The sequence below is a fragment of the Melanerpes formicivorus genome, unplaced genomic scaffold, assembly GCF_026170545.1.
Source record: "Melanerpes formicivorus ecotype bairdi unplaced genomic scaffold, bMelFor1.0.p_v2 SCAF_15, whole genome shotgun sequence".
NCBI classification, from domain to species: domain Eukaryota; kingdom Metazoa; phylum Chordata; class Aves; order Piciformes; family Picidae; genus Melanerpes; species Melanerpes formicivorus.
In genome coordinates, this window is record NW_027142367.1 from 17,782,109 (window position 1) to 17,803,274 (window position 21,166).

Consider the following 21,166-nt stretch of genomic DNA (forward strand, 5'->3'; position numbering starts at 1 on the left):
AAATTGTCTCTGAGCAGTATGAAATCCCCAGATGAATTTTTATTTATAGAAAACTGTGCTGACACAAGCAGGTAAAAATGTGATGAGCAGCAGCAGCAATGATCATCATCTGCTAATGGCAAATGGATGAAAACCAGGCTGGCCTCTAAAAGCACTGCTAAAGTTGTCCAGTTGAAATAAGGCAATTTCTGTTATTCTAACAGAAACTGTGGAACTTCTCCCAGTGACACGTCACTGGAAAAGAAACCCACCAAACAAACAAGAAAACCCCACTTTTCCTATTAAAATTATAATGTTGATGGCAGTGAGGGATTGGTCTTGGTGAGCACATTTACTAAGCCTTAGAGGATGCTTTGAACTGTAGCAGTAGAAACAACGCTTGCACTTGTCTTCAAACACATGAGTGTGCACTCTTTTGAATTCAAATTAAATGTTGGCCTTTGGGAAGTTTTGAAAGACTACACATGAGTAGGTATCTTATCTAAAGAGATGCTCTGGCTGATTAGAATAGAATAGAATAAACCAGGTTGGAAGAGACCTTCAAGATCATCGCGTCCAACCTATCATCCAACACCACCTAATCAACTAACCCATGCAACCAAGCGCCCTGTCAAGTCTCCTCCTGAACACCTCCAGTGACGGCAACTCCACCACCTCCCCGGGCAGTCCATTCCAATGGGCAATCACTCTCTCTGTGTAAAACTTCCTCCTGACCTCCAGCCTGAACTTCCCCTGGTGCAGCCTGAGACTGTGTCCTCTTGTTCTGGTGCTGGCTGCCTGGGAGAAGAGACCAACCTCTGCCTGTCTACAACCCCCCTTCAGGTAGTTGTAGATAGCAATAAGGTCACCCCTGAGTCTCCTCTTCTCCAGGATAAGCAGCCCCAGCTCCCTCAGCCTCTCCTCATAGGGCTTGTGTTCCAAGCCCCTCACTAACTTCACTGCCCTTTTCTGGACTCGTTCCAGCAAGTCAACCTCCTTCCTAAACTGAGGGGCCCAGAACTGGACACAGGACTCGAGGTGTGGCCTAACCAGTGCAGTGTACAGGGGCAGAATGACCTCCCTGCTCCTGCTGGCCACACTGTTCTTAATGCAGGCCAGGATGCCATTGGCCCTCTTGGCTGCCTGGGCACACTGCAGGCTCATGTTCATCCTACCATCAACCAGCACCCCCAGGTCCCTCTCTGCCTGGCTGCTCTCCAGCCACTCTGACCCCAGCCTGTAGCACTGAATGGGGTTGTTGTGGCCAATGTGCAGAACCCGGCACTTGGATGTGTTCAATCTCATGCCGTCGGACTCTGCCCATCTGTCCAGCCTGTCGAGGTCTCTCTGCAAAGCCTCTCTACCCTCTAGCAGATCAACTCCTGTCCCCAGCTTGGTGTCATCAGCAAATTTACTGATGATGGACTCAATGCCCTCATCCAGATCATCAATAAAGATGTTAAAGAGGATGGGGCCCAGCACTGATCCCTGGGGGACTCCACTACTGACTGGCTGCCAGCTGGATGTGACACCATTCACCACCACTCTCTGGGTTTGGCCATCCAGCCAGTTCCTAACCCAGCTCAGAGTGCTGCTGTCCAAGCCATGGGCTGACAGCTTGTCCAGGAGTTTGCTATGGGGGACGGTGTCAAAGGCCTTGCTGAAGTCCAGGTAAACTACATCCACAGGCCTCTCCACATCCACCAGGCAGTCATCTGATCATAGAAGGAGATCAGGTTGGTCAGGCAGGACCTGCCCTTCCTAACTCCATGTTGGCTGAGCCTGATCCCTTGGCCATCCTCTAAGTGCTGGCTAACAGCCAGGTGTCCACCCAGCTCCTCACTCACTCCCCTTTCTCAGTGGGCAAAACTGACTCAGCTTGGGGAAAACTAACTTAGTACAAATAAATTAGACTTGGGTAGTGAGACACAAGAAAAGATAAACATTGAAAGAAGACCTTTCATCTCTGTTGCCCTAGACTTGACTTCACTCCCAGCTTTCCTAATCTGCTACCATGGTGCTCAAAGGGGTGGGAGGCTCTGGTCAGTATGTCTTTTCCCAGCTTGGTTTCTCTTGTCCCAATTTGGGGGCCATTGGGTGATGAATGAAAGCACAATCTCCACTGCTGTATAGCGATGAGATTCCAGAAATGCAGAGAGCAGACCATCTCAGAAGCCCTCTGTGAAGTTCTTTATTATGGTGTGGTAGAATTGCTTGCATTACAGAGATGTAGAGTGTCCTTAACAGATGAAGCAGCTAAGAGAAGTCTCAGGCATCCCTACTAGCATCCCTGAACTGAAGACCTTGCCAGAAGAAGTAGCTAACGGAAGCAGAAGTCTCAAGCAGCCCTAAACCCCCAAGCTCCTCTATTACTCAGAGTGGGTGTTTATATACTCTTTGTTGAATATGGTTTACCAAGAAAATGTGCACTGGTATGATAATAATTTATTAATGTCTTCAGAAAGTATCTTCAGAGAGTATCATGCAAGAGTTGTAAAAGGCTCACAGAAAGTAAGGTATGTTCTCTATTCATAGTCTCGTATTGCCAAGGCTTATAGCCTGTTCTAGAGCAATATTGGGTTGTCTTCTTATAATGCAGGAAAATGCAGCAGCAAGCAGAATTCGACATTCTCTTTCAGAAACTGAGGGTAAAAGAAAGTGAGTGGCAGCTGCAGGGTTGCTGAAACAATCCTGGATGTGTTTTTCAGGTTGACAGACGATGCAATACCTCCTCGCTCTAGGGATAGTGGGCAAAAGGGGAGCCACTGCCACTTCTCCATCTGGGCATGACTAGAGCCATTAGTGGTGCAGGGAGGAGGGGACCAGAAAGAGGAACTTTCAGCTGTGCAGGCTCAAGCAGGGACAAGGCTGATGCTGTTGTAGCATCACCACAACATAGTTCCTGCTATTCTGGATGTGCGCACCTTAGATGGTCTCTCAGATCCCTTAGCAACATCCTGAACTTGAGTGCCCCTCTGTTTGGGTTGAGTTAGTTTGTAGACTCCATGGGGCAGGTGGCATCTTGTGTTCTGAGGTACTTCACTTTGGCTACTGGTGTATGCAGCATGGTCAAACATCCAAGCTAGAAATAGAGCTGGGCTCTTTTGATGCTTTTCACCAAACCATCCAAGAAAAGCTTCCAGGAGCATGGGTTTTCCTTAAATTATACCAACAGAAAATTCCAGTTTGAAATTAGTTTGCCTGCTTTTGGAACTGGAATACTGCAATCTGAAATTCCCTGTAAAGTGGAAACACCTGGGTGCTTGAAATTAAATGACAGGTCTGATAACACTCTTAAAAGACCATCTAGAAGGATTGTGCATTTACACTTAGGAAAGAAAAGAAACAAAGTGGGTTTTGGTGGTGGTGGTTAAGAAGCAGATCACAAATTTCTAGGCATTGGCTTTTGATAATTTCTACCCAGTTCTTACAGGCTTCAAGTTCTGTCCTATGAGTTGAAATGCAATGAAAGATGAAATTGTCTAGGCTTCTGCTTTAAAATGTATAGTAGCTTCTATGACTATTTTATTCTGTTTGCTGATATTAATAAAACTGGTTTCTGATAACTTTTTACTTGTAGCCAGAGGAAAGTATCACAGTATCACAGTATAACTTAGGTTGGAAAGGACCTCGAGGATCATCGAGTCCAACCTATCAACACAGACCCCATGACTAGACCATGGCACCAAGTGCCACGTCCAATCTCCTCTTGAACGCCTCCAGGGACGGTGACTCCACCACCTCCCTGGGCCTCTGTCAGCTGGGATGGTCCTTCCACCTAACTCTGCTACACAATGTTATTTTGGTTAATAGCCATGACTGGTTAGAAATGCTACTCAGTTGTGGTTAAGACTTAAAAGTCTGTTTTCTTAGCTTCCAAATAAGTAATTTTATTTTGAGCCAGTTACAACTAGTGACTGCTTACCCTTACAGACTGGATGTAACCAACGAAGTTTCTTTCAATACTTGTCATTAAATAGATCGCACTATGTTTTTGCTCTTTCAGCAATGGAAAAGCAGTACCACCTTATTAATCATAGTATCATAGTATCATAGTATCATTCAGGGTTGGAAGGGACCACAAGGATCATCTAGTTCCAACCCCCCTGCCATGGGCAGGGACACCCCACACTAGATCAGGCTGGCCAGAGCCTCGTCCAGCCTGGGCTTAAACACCTCCAGGGATGGGGCCTCGACCACCTCCCTGGACAACACATTCCAGGGCTTCACCACTCTCATGGAGAAGAACCTCCTCCTCACATCCATCCTGAATCTCCCCACCTCCAGCTTCATTGCATTCCCCCTAGTCCTATCACTACCTGAGATCCTGAGCAGTCCCTCCCCAGCCTTCCTGTAGGCCCCCTTCAGATACTGGAAGGCCACAATTAGGTCACCTCGGAGCCTTCTTTTCTGCAGACTGAACAGCCCCAGCTCCTTCAGTCTGTCCTCACAGGAGAGGAGCTCCAGCCCTCTGATCATCCTCGTGGCCCTTCTCTGGACACCTTCCAGCACCTCCACATCCCTTTTGTAATAGGGCCTCCCGAACTGGATGCAGTACTCCAGGTGGGGTCTCACCAGAGCTGAGTAGAGGGGGAGGATCACCTCCCTCGACCTGCTGGCCACACTGCTCCTGATGCAGCCCAGGATCTGATTGGCTTTGCGGGCTGCAAGTGCACACTGAGAGCTCATGTTGAGCTTTTTGTCCACCAGCACCCCCAAGTGTCTCTCCTCAGGGCTGCTTTCCAGCCACTCACTGCCCAGCCTGTATTTGTGCCTGGGATTGCCTCGACCCAGATGCAGGACCCTGCACTTGCTCTTATTGAACTTCATGAGGTTGGCCTGTGCCCACCTCTCCAGCCTGTCAAGGTTCCTCTGGATGGCCTCCCTTCCCTCCAGCGTGTCTGCTGCACCACACAGCTTGGTGTCATCAGCAAACTTGCTGAGGGTGCACTCAATGCCACTGTCCATGTCACCCACAAAGATGTTGAACAAGCCTGGTCCCAGGACTGATCCCTGAGGGACTCTGCTTGTCCCTGGCCTCCACTGGGACATGGAGCCATTGGCAGCCACTCTTTGGGTGCAGCCATCAAGCCAGTTCCTTATCCATCTAGTGGTCACCCATCACACCCATGTGTCACCAGTTTGGAGACCAGGATGTGGTGTGGGACAGTGTCGAAGGCTTTGCTCAGGTCCAGGTAGACGACATCAGTTGCTCTCCCCTCATCTATTAATTTTGTCACCTGCTCATAGAAGGCCACCAGGTTGGTCAGGCAGGATTTGCCCTTGGCAAAGCCATGCTGACTCTTCCCAATCACCTCTTCACTATTCTTCTGAGCCAGTAGTGACTCCCGGAGGATCTGCTCCATGATCTTTCTGGGCACAGAGATGAGACTGACTGGCCTGTAGTTCCCTGGTTCCTCCTTCTTACCCTTTTTGAAGATAGGGGCAATGTTTCCCCTTTTCCAGTCTGTGGGGACTGCCCCAGACTGCCATGACTTTTGAAATATAATAGAGAGGGGTTTAGCAACCTCATCTGCCAGTTCTCTCAGTACCTGTGGGTGTATTTATACCACTTCAGAGGGATATAGCCATTGTCTGTAGGTGAGTCCTAACATCCTGTACACATTTGCCTGCAGATGCAGGTGGGAACAGTGCTCCTGCATCCACAGACCTGGGATGGCTTTTGCCCAGCGCTCTCATCAAGAAAAAATGTGCAGTGAGATATGTGAACCAGATGAGTTCAAATGCTTTTGCTAGACACGCATTTAGGGCAGATTTAGCAAGACTAAAAGATGTCCTGCTGAGTCTATCCTCTATAAGGTTTAGAAATTTATGGAGGAAAACAAAAAGCTTCACAACAAATCCACTCCATTTCTAGTAAGAGCAGTCTTGCCAAGGGACAGCCACATCTCTGTGGTCTTGACACGCTCGTTTTTCTAGCCTACCACCAGATGGAGATCTCTTCCTAAAGAACTCCCGTTTCTGAAGGAAAGCCCAAGGCTAGTCAAATTTATGTTTCCTTGTTTTCTCACCTAAAATCATTCAGTATTAACGACTTGTTACTGGCATTTTATTACGAATTATTGTTGATTCTTTTGAGTGGACTTTGATTTTTAAGACGATTCTTTTCTCGGGGAAGCTGTGAAAACAGGCCTGTGGAGCTCCCTAATTAAAAACAAAGATAGTCTTTTTAAAGATTATTTGTACCTTGTATCTCCAGCTGTAATATGATATTTGTATTAGGAAAATAAGTGAATCCTGATGCAAGTGTATTTGTGTTGAAACCGATCCTTGTCTTGGGAATTTTAATAGAGTAAATGAGCAGATGTGAGAGTTCTCCCAGGATGACAATCCTGAGAATGCATTGAAATATGGATGCATGACAGGTAGGTAGCAGGAGCTGAGTCCAACTTGAATTAATTCAGTCTCTATTCATCTGAGTTTTTGCCTCACAAGTAAAAATCGTTAGTGCTATCGTAATAGGATCAAATATCTGTAACTGCTACTGCCCCAGTGGTGCAGGAACCATGTCCTGACCCACCTGACAGAAGTCCCAGAAGACAAACCTCCTACATGCTGGGTAATAAGTTAACATGCTGGGTAATCCCTCTCCTAATATTCAGCTGAGTTGCCTGGGCAGCATAGGGCATGCCTGTCTGCGGTCAGCGTTATATATAGTTCTCATGACTGAAGAAACCACTTGGCTAATTTCTCTGGAGAAAGAATTCTCCAGAGCTGCTGGAGACTTCAGCCCCATGAACACATTTTAGGTGAAAGTTGCTGATGACATCCATGACCACTGTCAAGTGTATTAAAACCCCATAAATATTTAGATCCAGGTGGCTAAAATTGCTCTATCTTCCTGAGTCCTACAGTTTCTCACTTCTCTGCTTTGTGGCTCAAATGCTTTGCAGCCAATTTACATCAATTCCTGGCACTGTTTTTAAAGGAAGCAAGGGGGAACAGCATGAAGTCTCACTTTCTGCCAACAACAGGAAGTGTATGCTCTTTGAGTCAGAGGGCTTGTTTCAGCCATGCCTTTTGTTGAATCAAGTTGAACCAAACAATTACTGCACTGCAGATTTGGCCTTCCAAACAGTAGTGCCATTTTGGAAATCCCTAGAAAGTCAATGCCCCAGAGTGGTGACATGGATTGTTGGGAAGAAAGCTGCAATCCACTGGATACCCCTCTTTTGGAGGGACTGTTCACGTTAAAGACCAGTTGTCTGAAGGAAGGGAGAGGAACTGACGTAACATTTCTCTCTTGTTCTGTCCTCTGGGTCTGAATGTGCTGCTACTGAAATCTTGCTAGGGGTGACCACTGGAGGAGTCTCATGTTGGTGCCTGGGATGATGCCATGTAACACAACTGTTATGAATACTGACTGGAGAGATGTGTACCCTTGGATCCTGGATTTAATGTTTGTGCTTAAAGCAGGCTAAGATCCTCTGTGAGGTCCAAGGATTTGTTATGTATTTATTCAAGACTTTCATAAACCAGTCCCTAATCCTTGATACATTGTTAAAATGCAAACTAATATGAGGCTACCTTAAAAAATAACATAAAATTAAGAAAATCCCTTATCTGAAATATGCATATTTGCAAAAGTTCTTTCCAGGTCTACTTTATGCATGCTGATTGAACATGCTAGCTGCAAAAGTCAGCCATCAAACATCATCACTCCCAGTGCTTTTCTGATGCAGAAGCAGGGTGGGTCTAAAGAAGCCAAGAATGAGCAAAGTGCAATTTTCTGCAGAAATTATTTTTCTTCTTTTACTGCCCTTCCATATATATATTTTTTTTTAATAGTGTAAATTCACTTTCCCCTTTCCACCGCCATCAAACCTCTGTGTGTTTGCTTCTTTTAGGTATTGCTTTTCAAAGTACATGCTAGCGACTTGGCAGTGAGGAAATGGAACGTCTGCAGGTGCCTAGTGAAGACTGAAGGCAGATGAATGCCTCTACGGCAGTTGTCTGATGCCCAAGGGCCAGAGTTGGGATGCTGCCTGCTTTCCTCCTGCACAGTCCTGTGCCCTTGCTGCAGGCTCTGACACTAGAGGAGCTTGTTGATGGGCTTCAGCAGGGCACATCCCAAGCTGAAAATGAGGGGTGTGGATGTACTGGGGGGAAGGGGTCTCTCTGACACCAGGAGGCAGTTGCAGTGGGAGAGCATAGAAAGCAAAAACCCTGCTAGCCTACCAAAGATGAAGCATTTATTCTGCTTTTCTGGAGAAAAAGCTCCAAGAATGACCTCAGAAAACACTGAGAAAGACAGGCTGTGTAACTTCCCCTGTTGGTGTAACACAAAACAGCAAAGGCACTTGGCCCTCTGTTCCTCCATGCCTTTTGGAGAGGTTCTGCTGAGAGCTGCTGAACGGCACCATCCTTCCTCTTCCTACTCTCCCAGTGACTTTACCTTGTTATTAGTGCAGCCTAGGCTTTAAGAAAAAGTGTGGTAGTCATACAATTCTAATACTCATCATATAAAACTACATAAATCACCAGAGGCTTAGAAGCACAAGTACTCAGCATGGTAAGAAATGGAAAGGATGGGGGTTTGATCTAAATATTTCTTTAAAATTGCAAAGGAAATTAGGCAATCAGTTTATGTCGAAGAAGCAGAACCAAAAGGAAACCTTTCCTCTGCTGTACATACTGTTTCTCCAGAGGAGCTGTAGTGATCCTGCAGAATTTGACAAGGAGGGTGTAACAAGTTCTTCCTTATTTTCTGGAAATCCCACCCTCTTTCCACAGCTTATCTGAAGTTTCAATTTTGCATGTTGGTACTTGTGTGAAGTTTCCAGCGAGCCTTCTGTTTTCTGTGGTAAATTAGCCTGCTCACTGAAGCCATCACAGGCTTCATTTTCTGTGTCTGTTTGTTTTGTTTTAGTTTATTTCTCCTGAGACAGTTGGGAGGGTAAATACAATGATTTTGCATTGCGTTTTTAAGACTTAGAGAAGCATCCAAAGTTGTTAACTCAGTTGGTTGCCATAAAACTGCTGTATGAGCAGCTCCTTCTATGTCCATTGGCCCTTCTTCCAATAGTGTTTTCCCTTTTTACCTATACATCATGTAAAGACAATTGCAAGGCAAGTGATCATGGAAAGAATTAGATGTCTCTGCATGTTTGGTCAAAATATTCTATAAAGGTAGGCAACATGATATTTTTTAGTAACAAGGAAGGGGAAGAAAAACTGGCAACTGGTTAAAAAGATTTAAATTATAGATTATTTTGAGTTAGACATACATGCAGGATATACACACATGCACACACACATCTTGATGTAATATGAAGCCTGAATTCTTAGACCTGTGGCCTTGCAGTGAGTCTTAGGAGTTAGTGCAAGAATCTGCAAATACAGATTATTGAGTTGACTACCCACTGAATAAGAAGCTAAATCTGAACCTGGAGGATAAGCAAGTGTTAGAAGACCTGGTTGCCAGTCCTCAAAACCTCACCAGATAGTATTTATTTCTTCTGTATGAGGAATCTTTTGCATTTGATGCATAAAGAATGTAAGGTTTTGTTTTGGGTTTTTTGCTACCATTTCCCTTTCAAGGAAGGGAGGTGAAGGTAAAAATTTCACAGTAGTGCTGCTGTTCATCAGCTCTTAGAAACTGTATCTTGGCTTTTGGAATCCCTAGAAGAAATTTAGAGATAATAGGATGAAATGCTGCTCCAGTTCAGCAGCATTTGCACTTACTGTAATCTTATGCATGCATTTACCTGCACCCCTGCCCTCCCTTCCCCCCCCCCCCCCCCTTCCTCCCCAGGTAAACATGGCTACACACTTTCACTACTAGGAGACCTAATAGCCTTCCAGTATCTGAAGGGGGCCTACAAGGATGGGGAGAGACTGTTTACAAAGGCCTGTGGTGATAGGACAATGGCCTCAAATTAGAGAAGAGTAGATTTATGTTGGATGTTAGGAACAAGTTCTTTACTATGAAGGTGGTGGGACACTGGAACAGATGGTCCAGGGAAGTGGTTGAGGCCCCATCCCTGGAGATATTCAAAGTCAGGCTCGACAGAGCTCTGGGCAACCTGATCTAGTGGAGGATATCCCCGCTGAGTGCAAAGGGTGTTGGACTAGATGACCTTTGGCGGTCCCTTCCAACACAGACCATTCTATGAGTCCATGAGTCTATGATTCTATTTGAAACAAAAACAGATCATCCTCAGGACTGTGTGTCTCTGGAGACTGGGATATTAAGAAAAGAAAAACTTTTTTTAATGTTAACAGCAGCATGAAAATGTTAAAAAGTATTTACACTCTGTGATCTAACCTATGTGGCACTCTGCTTTGTCAGGTATTGAAGAAGGAAGTATGACTGTGTAGCAAGAACACCTGCACTGGCTGTCTGGATTTGGCAGAGGAGGAAGTTGCTAAAATCCAAACAAAAAGTAGTTTTAGTTCTCAAATTGATTCTAGATTCAAGGATAAGCAAGAGAAGTGGCCAGTTATTCCACAGTATAAAAGCAATGCAGCTATTAAGAATGGTAGAAATTATTTTTCCCCCTGCAATGCACTGATTTGGGCTTTTCTTAATTGTGAGCTAATAACCTTCACGGTCAAGAGTAATTTTGTAACCGCTGAACTCACTGTGTTAATTTTTCCACCCAGTCTTATACCACCCTTTATTTCCCTTCCAGTCTTCCTATCACTTCTGGTACATTGGCCCCTACCATCAATGACCAAATTATGATTCAGCTATCAAGAACTATTTAATAGAACTCAGGCAGATGCTTATAGTCTCCTTCTCCTGGTTTGGGCACTGGAATTATTTTGATAATGCTTTGTTTTAGACTTCTTTGTGTGTTAATACCTACATTTGGTTGTCTTCCTAAAACTAGCTTTTCTTCTTGTGTATTTCTATTCTTTCTGGGGATTAGGATCCAGTCTTTTGTGGAAAAGCAGCATGTGGTATGTGCATGAACTTCAGGGTCTGTTGATACTGTGTGTTTTTCAACAGTTTGATTGTTTTCGGTTGTCCACGTTTACTGCGGTTACTGCAGGAGCAATTTTCCTGTCCTAGTATCAACATTAGACCATATAAAACTGGCTGGTGGCTCAGCCAGCTTATATTTACAAAAGATGGCAAGACAGATGTTTTCAAAGCAGAAGTAATCACTCTAATTCATACTAGTATTTAATGAGTCCAAAAAACCCCACCACCCTAAATACATGTGTAACTCTAAGTGCATTTCCCATGCCCATTCGCTAGACTATGCAAATAAATTACTGTATTTATTGTTACTCTAGAACTAAAGTGACTAGATGCAATGCAAAAGTAATTTGTGACTTCTGAGGTGGAGAGGTGAATTGCAAATACTCTGTGTTAAAAAATTGTATCAAAATTTATATAGAAGTGCTTCTGTTAGTGCTAGCAAAATAGGTTTGCATTGAATATTTACTCCCTCTTCTTTTTCTCTAATAACACAGTTGGAACATAGGCCTATATTCCCTCCCACTGCTATGCACAGGAACCTCCCTAAGACAATAAAGATAATTATTGTACAGTAGGACTATCAGCAAAACAAAACCAGAATGTTTGAATCTGGATTTGGACTTGCCTTGATGTGTGGAGCTCTTTGTATCTCTGTTTCAATTTATGTGATATAGTAAAGCTGTGGTATATTTAGTCCCTGTCGATGCAACAGGAAATGATTGCAGTAAAAGCTGCAATCAAATAGACATTACCATGTCTATCTGAAACAAAATAGGGAGGAACAGAAAAAAGAAACACCTCCCTTACTTGTAGTACATTATAGCTGTGTGTTAAACTGCCCCTTCAGTATTGATGTTTTGTTCCTTGGGGGTTTTGTGAAGTTTTTTTTGGTGCAGCACTGGCAGGTGTAAAGGCTCTGACCAGCTGGTGAGGTTTTGCCATCCAAGGCCCACTCTGCCTCGCCCACAGTGGGGAGAGATGCTCTGTGGCTCTTGGCTCTGCTCCTGGTAGGAAGGAGCTCATGAGGGGTGTAAGCCCAGGCTAGTAACATACCCGTATCCACACTCTGTCAATTGCAGTGCATGCAAACAGAGAGCATTAGCTCAGGCTTGCTTTTCCTGGTTGCTCATGGGATGATGTAAAGTGTATGGACTTTCAACCGAAAATCAATGTCCACTTAAATTAGTCACTAAAATGTTGAGTGACTGAACGGAGATCAGGATTTTGGCCCCAAAAGTTTCAGTAGAGACTCCGAGTCATCCCGAGCTGCATCACAGGTTTCCTGAGAAGATAGCTGAGAGCAGCACCAGGCAAACGGCAAGGTCAAAATTACAATTTAATCTGTTTGAATGCTGAGTGGGAAACAAGAAGTGAAAACTGTCAACTGTGCCCAGATCCATTCAGATCACTTCTAGGGACAGTTTTGATACCAAATTATCCTTGTTATGCAAATTTCCTCACCAACTGGCTGGTTCCCAGTTATGCATGGGGAGAAGCAGTGGCCACATCTGCTTCCCGTTTTGCCGTTTCAGAGACGAGCCATCTGTTTGGCCTCATCCCGAACAGCCTGCTTGGTGCTGATTAACTTCCTCACCCTGCCAGCCCCAGGCTCACTGTCTGCTGCAAGGTGTAGATTTTTTTCCCCCCTTCTCTAACTGCTTATAAACCAGAACCTTCACTTCTCTCCCAAGGGACAGGAAGGCGTTGCTTTGTGTGATTTGCAGCCACCACCAGCGGCACCAGCTGCCCTCTATCACTCACATTTCATATGTGTGGTCAGGAAAGATAAAACTGGGAATTGTTCTGTGTCCTGGGACAGACTTTAGAACAGTGAGACCTTACCCTATGAAGAAAAAAAAAGTAAATAGAATAAATGTACTGTACATTGTAACTTGTGTATACAAAAAGAGAAGGGGTTGCTTAATGAAAAGTGGGGTTCTATAGGATTGGGAGAGAACATATTCAAAGAAGAGCAAACAATACCTTTTTTCTACACATTAAAACCAAATCATACTTCACAGAGTGTATTTCAGGGATGTTCTATCACATACCTGTTTGCCTGCTCAGTGACACAAACCAGGCATGCCACGATGGAAAGCAGCTGGAAAGCAGCTTCATGGAAAAAGACCTTGGAGTCTTAGTGGACAGCAAGTTATCTACAGGCAATGTGCCCTTGTGGCCAAGAATGCCAATGGCATCCTGGGGTGCATCAAGAAAAGTGTGCCTAGCAGGTCTAAGGAGGTTCTCACCCCTACTCTGGAACAAGCTGCCCAGAAAGGATGTGGAGTCCCTTTCTCTGGAGACATTCAAAACCTACCTTAATGTGTTCATGTGTGGCCTGCCCTAGGTGATCCTCCTTTGTCAGGAGGGTTGGACTTGATGATCTCTGGAGGTCCCTTCCATCCCTAGATAACATTCTGTGACTCTGTGTTGTCAATATCAGAAGCACCCTTGCCGGTGGAAACATTTTACTTCCTACTGCCAAAACAACTCCTTTGGCTGGGGTGTCCCATTCCATATCTGCTGTCTGTGAAGTCATCTGAGATGGGCCCCTCCTTCTTTAGTTGAGTTTAATCTACCCAAAAGAGTCAAATAATACCGGGAAGTCAAAAAGCATACCTCTGTGTGTACCCTTCCCCACACATCTTGCCCACCCCCTGCCTGACATCTCGAAGCCTGCCAAAACAAGCACAAGTGAAAACTATCCTGCCTGTCCTCCCCTGAGTAAGGTGCACCAAACAACCATAAAAACTAAAACCAGAAAAAAAATAATCAGATCTGCAAGGTCCAGGTCTGGCTCCAAGTTCTGATTTTGATATTTGCTAAAAGAATCTTATGCATTTCAATGTGTTTCTTGGTTTCAAAGATTGATTAGAACATATTGGTTACTGAGCACATCTGGTGAGAGGCCTTGAACACAAACCCTATGAGGAGAGGCTGAGGGAGCTGGGATTGTTTAGCCTGGAGAAGAGGAGGCTCAGGGGTGACCTCATTGCCCTCTACAACTACGTGAGGGGTAGTTGTGGCCGGGAAGGGGTTGGTCTCTTCTCCCAGGCAACCAGCACCAGAACAAGGGGACACAGTCTCAAGCTGTGCCAGGGGAGGTTTAGACTCGAGGTGAGGAGGAAGTTCTTCACCGAGCGAGTCATTCGTCATTGGAACGGGCTGCCCAGGGAGGTGGTGGAGTCACCATCCCTGAAGGCGTTCAAGAGGGGATTGGACGTGGCACTTGGTGCCATGGTCTAGTCATGGGGTCTGTGTTGATAGGTTGGACTCGATGATTCTCGAGGTCCTTTCCAACCTAGGTTGTACTGTGATACTTAATACTGTTTTGGTGTTTAGATGCTTGTGTGTGGATTGGGAATCCTGTTTGGGGCTCAAGACTGAAAGTACTCACCCTTGGTCACCATATGTTTGTGTCTGTGTAACAATTTGTATCTGGGCCCCTACAACAGTTTCTAATATGATTTTTTTTTCAAGCTGTTGGAGTAGGGGAAAAAAAAGCAAATATGATGATTTAACAAAGTCTTTGAAACACACTAGTTAGATACCCAGAATGGATGTTGGGGTACATAGGCTTGAATTTAAATCTGTGGATGTCTCTAGTTCAAAGATTTAATAACATTGAGAATATTATATTCATTTTCATCATTTTTTGTTAGTATGAGCATGAATATTTGTATTTAACAGAACATATTTACTTTGCAGTTTCCAGTTTGTTTTGTTTAATGAGGACTAGCCAAGATGATGAGCAAAAGAACTGTAACATTAAAGGGTTCCTTGTTATAGAAAAGGAGTCATAATTTATGATGAAACCACACCGCAGTATTTTAAAGAAAGTTTTGATTTGGGAGCCTGTAAAATAATTTGTTGTGGTATTGAATTCAATACCATTAGAATCTGGAGCTTGTTTTAATCTCATTTTCTTCACAATAATGCAGTTTTGCAAATAGAAATAGTTCCAGAACTTTCTAAACAGTACTTTTCCTAAGTAGAACAGCGATTCTTGTTTGCATTAAGTATGTGATGTGAAATTTACTGTGCTGGAATCTGAAGGAAATGGGGACACCTGCAGAGAAGTCATCTTTACTTTTTTTTATGGCTAATAGTAGAAAAAATTCTCAGTGTTTTATTTTGAATTACCATGACTCTACATGCAGAAGTAATTGTGTTCTGTAATGACTGCAGCTGGATGGTGGAAGGGAAAGGTGAAAGGGCCGGGAAGGAAGAAACCTTCTCAAAGTCTGCTGCTTGCAGAAGTTGTGTGAGTTTTGTGGCCAGGGATGCTGGACAGGAGAAGCCCAGTTTAAGACTTGATCTTCAGCTGAAGTTTTCTTATCAAGGCTAACTCACAATGGTGAATGCTGTATGTTCAGGTTGGATGTTAGGAAGAAGTTCTATACAGAAAGAGCGATTGCCCATTGGAATGGACTGCCCGGGGAGGTGGTGGAGTCGCCGTCATTGAAGGTGTTCAGAAGGAGACTTGATGGGGTGCTTGGTGCCATGGGTTAGCTGTTTGGGTGGGTTGGATTGGTTGATGGGTTGAACACGATGATCTTGAAGGTCTCTTCCAACCTGGTTTGGTTTATTCTAATAAAGTTTATTCTAAAGTAATGGGAAGGAAATGTGTAACTGGGTTCTGGTTTATTCTAATGTGTGGCAGCAGGGGCTGAGGCCATTTATGCTACTCAGTGATCCCTCGCTGCCCACAGAACGCTCTACCTGTATCTCACCATACATTACCCACTGACACACACAGAGCCACCACCCCACAAACACAGGGCCCCCAGCTGTGCTGAACTTCTTCCCCCACTAGGAAAGTGATGGAAACATTCTGGGGTATGGCTTTGGGTTTTTTTACCGTGTTCTCGTGTCTTAAAAGATACATCTCACTTCGCAGACATCATTTAATAACATTTCCAATTTTTATGAAACTTGCATTTTTTTTTTAATACACTGTTATTAAAGGCAAATGAAGTTACAATATAAAATCACAGCAAAAAAAAACCAACAAAAAAAAAAAAAAGAAGAAAAAAGTGTGTAAATACAATTTTTCTATTAGAAAAGGCAGTGTCTGAGGAAGGGGCTGGAAAGCAGCTATTTTTTTACTCAAAAAAAAAAAGATATAAACCTAATGCCATTTTGATGTACACACAGAGAACGTCCTATTTTCACACTATCCTTGCATATTTTCATAAATAGTTCTTGAAACACTCATTTCTAAACAAATTGAAGATGATTTTTGCACAAAAAAAAAGAGAGAAATAAACCAGCAGAAAAATCAATCCCTTTCATGACGACTCCTGCCTTTAGACTATGCCCTCTGGTACACTGTGCCTTACACTTACTTATACTACAATACTGTTTAATATACAACATCAACATTTTCTCTTATAGTATAAATAAGAAAACTCCAGACCCAGGAAACAAACCCACTGTGATCAACAGTGGCTCATCGTATCATATGAACCATTTTAGCTATATATACACATACATATGTATATAAAATATTAATGGGACACAAACCCACAGATAGGGCATGTGCACGTCGATAAGAAAAGCGACACCGAAACTCAACGTGTGCACGTGTGCACAGAGATGTTGCAAAGGCAGTGAACCTACCTGCTAATCAGAAGTTACATTGAAAAGCTAAGTTCAAGGCAGTTTTAAACTCCACTGGAGCCGTGCTTCTGTACACAGTTAATGAATGTGGCTTTGTGTTGGATTTTAGTAAAAGCAAAGGAAAAAAAGAAACAAACCACCTGAGTAAGCTTCTGTCCCCTTCCCTTTTATAGTTTGGGGTGTTCTAAAAGGAAAGCTTAGAGAAAAAAATATGGTGGGGGTATATAAAGTCCTAAATCTAACAACAGTAGCAAAACGGTGTAAGAGCACTGAAAGCAGAGTGTTTCTGTGCAGCCAGCATCTGACTTTACACAGGATATTGTAGCAGTGCTGGGAAATTACTTTGTCCCTTCTTGATTGGTATCAGTTGAAAATGGAGAGGGGTAAGAACAGCTGAATACATCCCCTAAAAGCTATCCAAAAACTCCAACCAACCAACCAAAACACAACCACATTTAAACTTTGTTAAACCCAACCATAAGTAAAGGAAACTCATCACCCCTTGAGGGTCCTCTTCAGGTCATCCCTATGCAAAAACGTAGGTTTACCTCATTGTTAGGTAAAGTCTGTTGTGAAGCTGAATGTGCAGCAGACATTGATGTTAAGAAACACAGCTGGGGCATGAAAGTGGCCAAGGATTCCTTGTGCCCACTCTCTGAGCAGTGTCTCAAGCTGGAAGGTAACGAGCCACAATATCTCTTAAGGCAACTGAGATCTAATACAGGCCTAGAGGATTTGGAGCCTGTAGTTTACATTACTCATCTTTTAGGGGGTCACTGGCCATCCTGGATGTTTTAGCTTACGTAACATGCACTGGTAATTTGTTTTCCCTGTTGTGGCTATATGTGTGTGTCTCAAGTCCAACATCAGTGCATTGATGTTCATACGTAGCATTCACGTATGGTGGCAAAGCTACTAAACAGGCATGCAAGCATGCCCTTTCATGTGCCTGCATGTTGGTATGGAAAGCTACATTAGGAGACTGTAAAAACATAAATTAGTAACTCATTATTTCATCAGTATCTTTCCTCTAACTTTGGTGTTGCTGCTCCTGACTTACACCTGCAAAAGTGAAAGCAGAAGGAACTCAGGGTGCTTGTGATAGTATGTACGTACAGGAAATGTGTATCAAATATAGCTACACATATCAGGCCAAACTGGCCTAGATACAAGCACTCATGGTTCCATTGAATCTCTTTTCTAATACATCTATGTACTTGTATGCACTTGTCGATGGAGAACGTATAACCACATGGCAAGTGTGACATGACCTGTTGGTTATATGATTGTGTTTATTTCACAATACCCATTTATTATGCAGAATGGAAGCATTTGTATTTATACATTACATTAATAAGAGGAGGAGGTATGTTTACAAGTGCTTCCCAGGGAGTATTTCAGCACTGATGACAGATTTTAAAGCATCTGCAATTTAAAAGAATTTTTCCCCCAACCTTAAAATACAAAGGTGGTTAGGAGAGGAATGAACTATTTGGAACAGGAAGTTTAGCAGAAGTTATTAAAGCATTTCTTTTTTAACATCAGCTGGGGTCAAAATTTACTCATCATAGAAGTTTCTATCTTAACTGAAGTTACAATATTTGCAGCAGAACCCACCAGGGAGAAATCTCTTAGCAGGTTTTACTGCACTCTGCAAAATGACACAGCCTCTGGTCTCCATTCAGGAAAACACCATGGTTTTTTTAACCTTAAGATTAGTTTGTCTGGTAATAGTAACTCAAAGTCCAGGGGAATCCAGGGTTCTCAGCACCTTTGTGGAGTTTAGTCCCCCAAGTGCCAGTGAAAAAAAGAGAAGGCTACTTAATTCGGCCCAGTGCTTTAACAATAATTAAGTGCAACACCTACAAGTAGAGCCACAGAATCTACATGAGGATGTCTACTGTGAAAGCAAAAGGGGACTTTTTGTTTTTTCATTTGCAAGAGAGGGACATTTGGATATTTTCCAGGCAGTTTAAAAAGGTGAAAAAATTGTGCACAGGGAGGCTTTCCCCACAGGTATATCCAGCTGGTGCTTTGCTCAGCTGCACATCACACCTTGCTAAACAACTAAAACTTACAAAAGAAAGGTAGAAGAATTAAATACATCATAACTTGTTTATGCAGAGAGAGAAGGGATTGCTTAATGAAAAGTGGGGTTCTACTGGATAGAGAGAGAACACATTTATTCAAAGAGCCAACAATACCCTTTTTCCATACATTAAAAGCAAACCATGCTTCACACAGTATGTTACAAGGGTGTTCTATCTTTCGCATACCTGCTTGCCTGCCTAGTCACAAAGGACATATGCCACGATGTCAATACCAGCAGCACCCTTGCAGGTGGAAATGTTTCACTTCCTGCAGCAAAGCAACTCTGAACGCCTTGGCTGGGGTGTCCTGTCCCACCCCAGCTTTTAGTGGAGTCATCTGAGATGGCCCCCTCCATCTTTAGTTGAGTTTAATCTTCCCAAAAGAGTCAAAGAATACCAGGAAGTCAAAAAACATACATCTTGTGTGAGAGCCCTACGCTAGGGGTGTTAAAAGAGAAAACTTGGGCACTCCTTCCTGTTGCAGCCTTGTCCATGCAGTGCATCCTGCAAACAGTTAGCAATTTTGGCAAGGGAGGTTTGCAAGAAGCATCAAAGGGAAGGGCTTTCACCTGCGTGACTACAAAAGCTACTTACATTACTAAAGGTTTTTGGTGATCAAATATTTCCAGTAAAAACTTTAGTACTCATTTTAGAAAACTGAGTTGCAATGCATGCTACCAAAAGGAAAAAAATCTTTTCTTGTGGGAGAAGATAGATAGCTGAATTTTTCATTCTCTTGTTATTTTTACTGACCAGCTGAGTTGTGCTTTGTTGCTTCTGTGGCTTGTGCAGCTCCTGTAACACAGCTGTTGAGACCAGATCTGTGCTGGAGGAGTTTTAACTCATGTGGAAACGGTGTTCCCCTCGAGTTATGTGGGAAGAGAATTCGTACCTGTCCTGGCTATGGTAGCCACACATGTTGCATTCAAAAGGATCACGGAACCCATGGCAACCCATATGGATCGTATACATCACGTGATCCAAGAAAAGAACTCGACAGTGTTCGCACTTGTAAGCTTTCACTTGTTCCCCGTTGCTGCTGATCACTTTGAAAGCATCCTGGGAATTGTCAGTACCTGCCCTCAAGACATCATATTGCCTGTTTTCTTCTTTTATAGAGATGCCATTTCTTGCATGGGGCCCTATATGGTTTGTCAGGTAAATTAAACCACTGCGTTCCTCATTATTGCTCTCTGTGTCTGTTGAGTCTTGGCAGCTGTTGCTGGGAGAGGCGTCTCGCTCGGAGGAGACAGATTTGGCTTTGGAAAGCAGCAACAAGTTTTCCACTGCGCTGTCCTGAGCTGTATGATTGGAGCGAGCCTGATTGTCCCCGAGAGGTTTGTGAAGCTGATACATGGAGCTGATGACGGGCACCACCTCAGAACCAGCCGGTGGTGTCTGGACCAGGGGACGCAAGGACTCTGCCCCCAGGTAACTGATGGCATTATTAATGGCCTGGTCTATAACGTGTGTCTGCATTATCTCATTCTCCTTCTCGTAGTTGGTGGTGGCATCATATGGAAGATCGGACAGACATTTCTCACCTAGAGTGAAAAACAGCCAGCAGTTAGAGGGTTGATTTCTACATAATTAAGGAACCAATCATCATAGATTAATAAAACAGCAACATGAAAGAAAAAAAAAATCAAAATCACCTCTGAAATTTACCTGAAGGTATTCGTATTCTCTGATAGAGCTGGTCAGAAAAATAATTCTTTGGTGGTTTTTGGTGGTGGTGGGTTTTTTGGTGGTTTTGGTTGGTTGGTTGGTTTTGGTTTGGTTTTGGTGGGGTTTTTTGTTGCTGTTGGCTTGTGGTTTTTTAACCTGAAAAATATTTTCAGGTGTTTGGAAAAGCAAATGGATGAAAAAGAGAGTCTTGAACTAATTATACAGGGTCTTATGGAGCTACAGATTGAGTGCTTCATTGTTCCTTTCTCCTTTCTAACTGGCCTTCCTCATTTGCCTTCTACAGTGAGCTGAGGCATGCTTTTGTGGTTAGTGAAGACAACGTACCAGCACAGTTACAGCAAGCCTGGCCACATCATGCTTCGGAGCATGAAGGACATTATCAACATTTTTCTCTAAAATATTACAATTTTAGAGGGGAAATGGTAAGTTTTACTTTTAGAACTTCAGTTTCTTACAAATAACACACATTGGAAGTGTGGTCATATGTCAGTTTGGTGAAAGTAATAAAAAAACCCACCTAAATTTAACTTTTGTTATTGCCATATCCCTCCCCTCCCCGGCCCGTTGTGATTTACATAAATCCTATTAGACACATTACCAGAAGCTACTTATATTCTTCAAAAAATTGTGTCAAAAAGCTACCATCTATAGGAGCAACCAAGAACCATGGAAAAATGAGATTGTATTTTTTCATTGGAATATTTTTTTTCTTCTGTGGAGTAAAAAAGCCCTACGCCGAGCAAGGCTACATTGTATTTGTACATTCAACTCTGTTTTGGGTTGCCAAAATTAAGAGGACCCTGTTAATTTTGCAAAAACTTGGACTGCACTAATG

At 43.4% G+C, this 21,166-nt stretch overlaps 1 protein-coding gene across 9 annotated transcripts in view; it reads right to left on the minus strand.

The window, feature by feature from the left end:
* Positions 1-14,711: 14,711 nt before the first annotated feature.
* Positions 14,712-21,166, minus strand: part of IKZF1 (IKAROS family zinc finger 1) — a 78,871-nt gene continuing 72,416 nt past the window's right edge. For all 9 annotated transcript variants that reach the window (XM_068147715.1, XM_068147714.1, XM_068147721.1 and 6 more), the window contains one exon: positions 14,712-20,186. In XM_068147715.1, the coding sequence (XP_068003816.1) occupies positions 19,480-20,186 (707 nt within the window). In that variant the 3' untranslated portion in view covers positions 14,712-19,479. The remainder of the gene's footprint in view (positions 20,187-21,166) is intronic.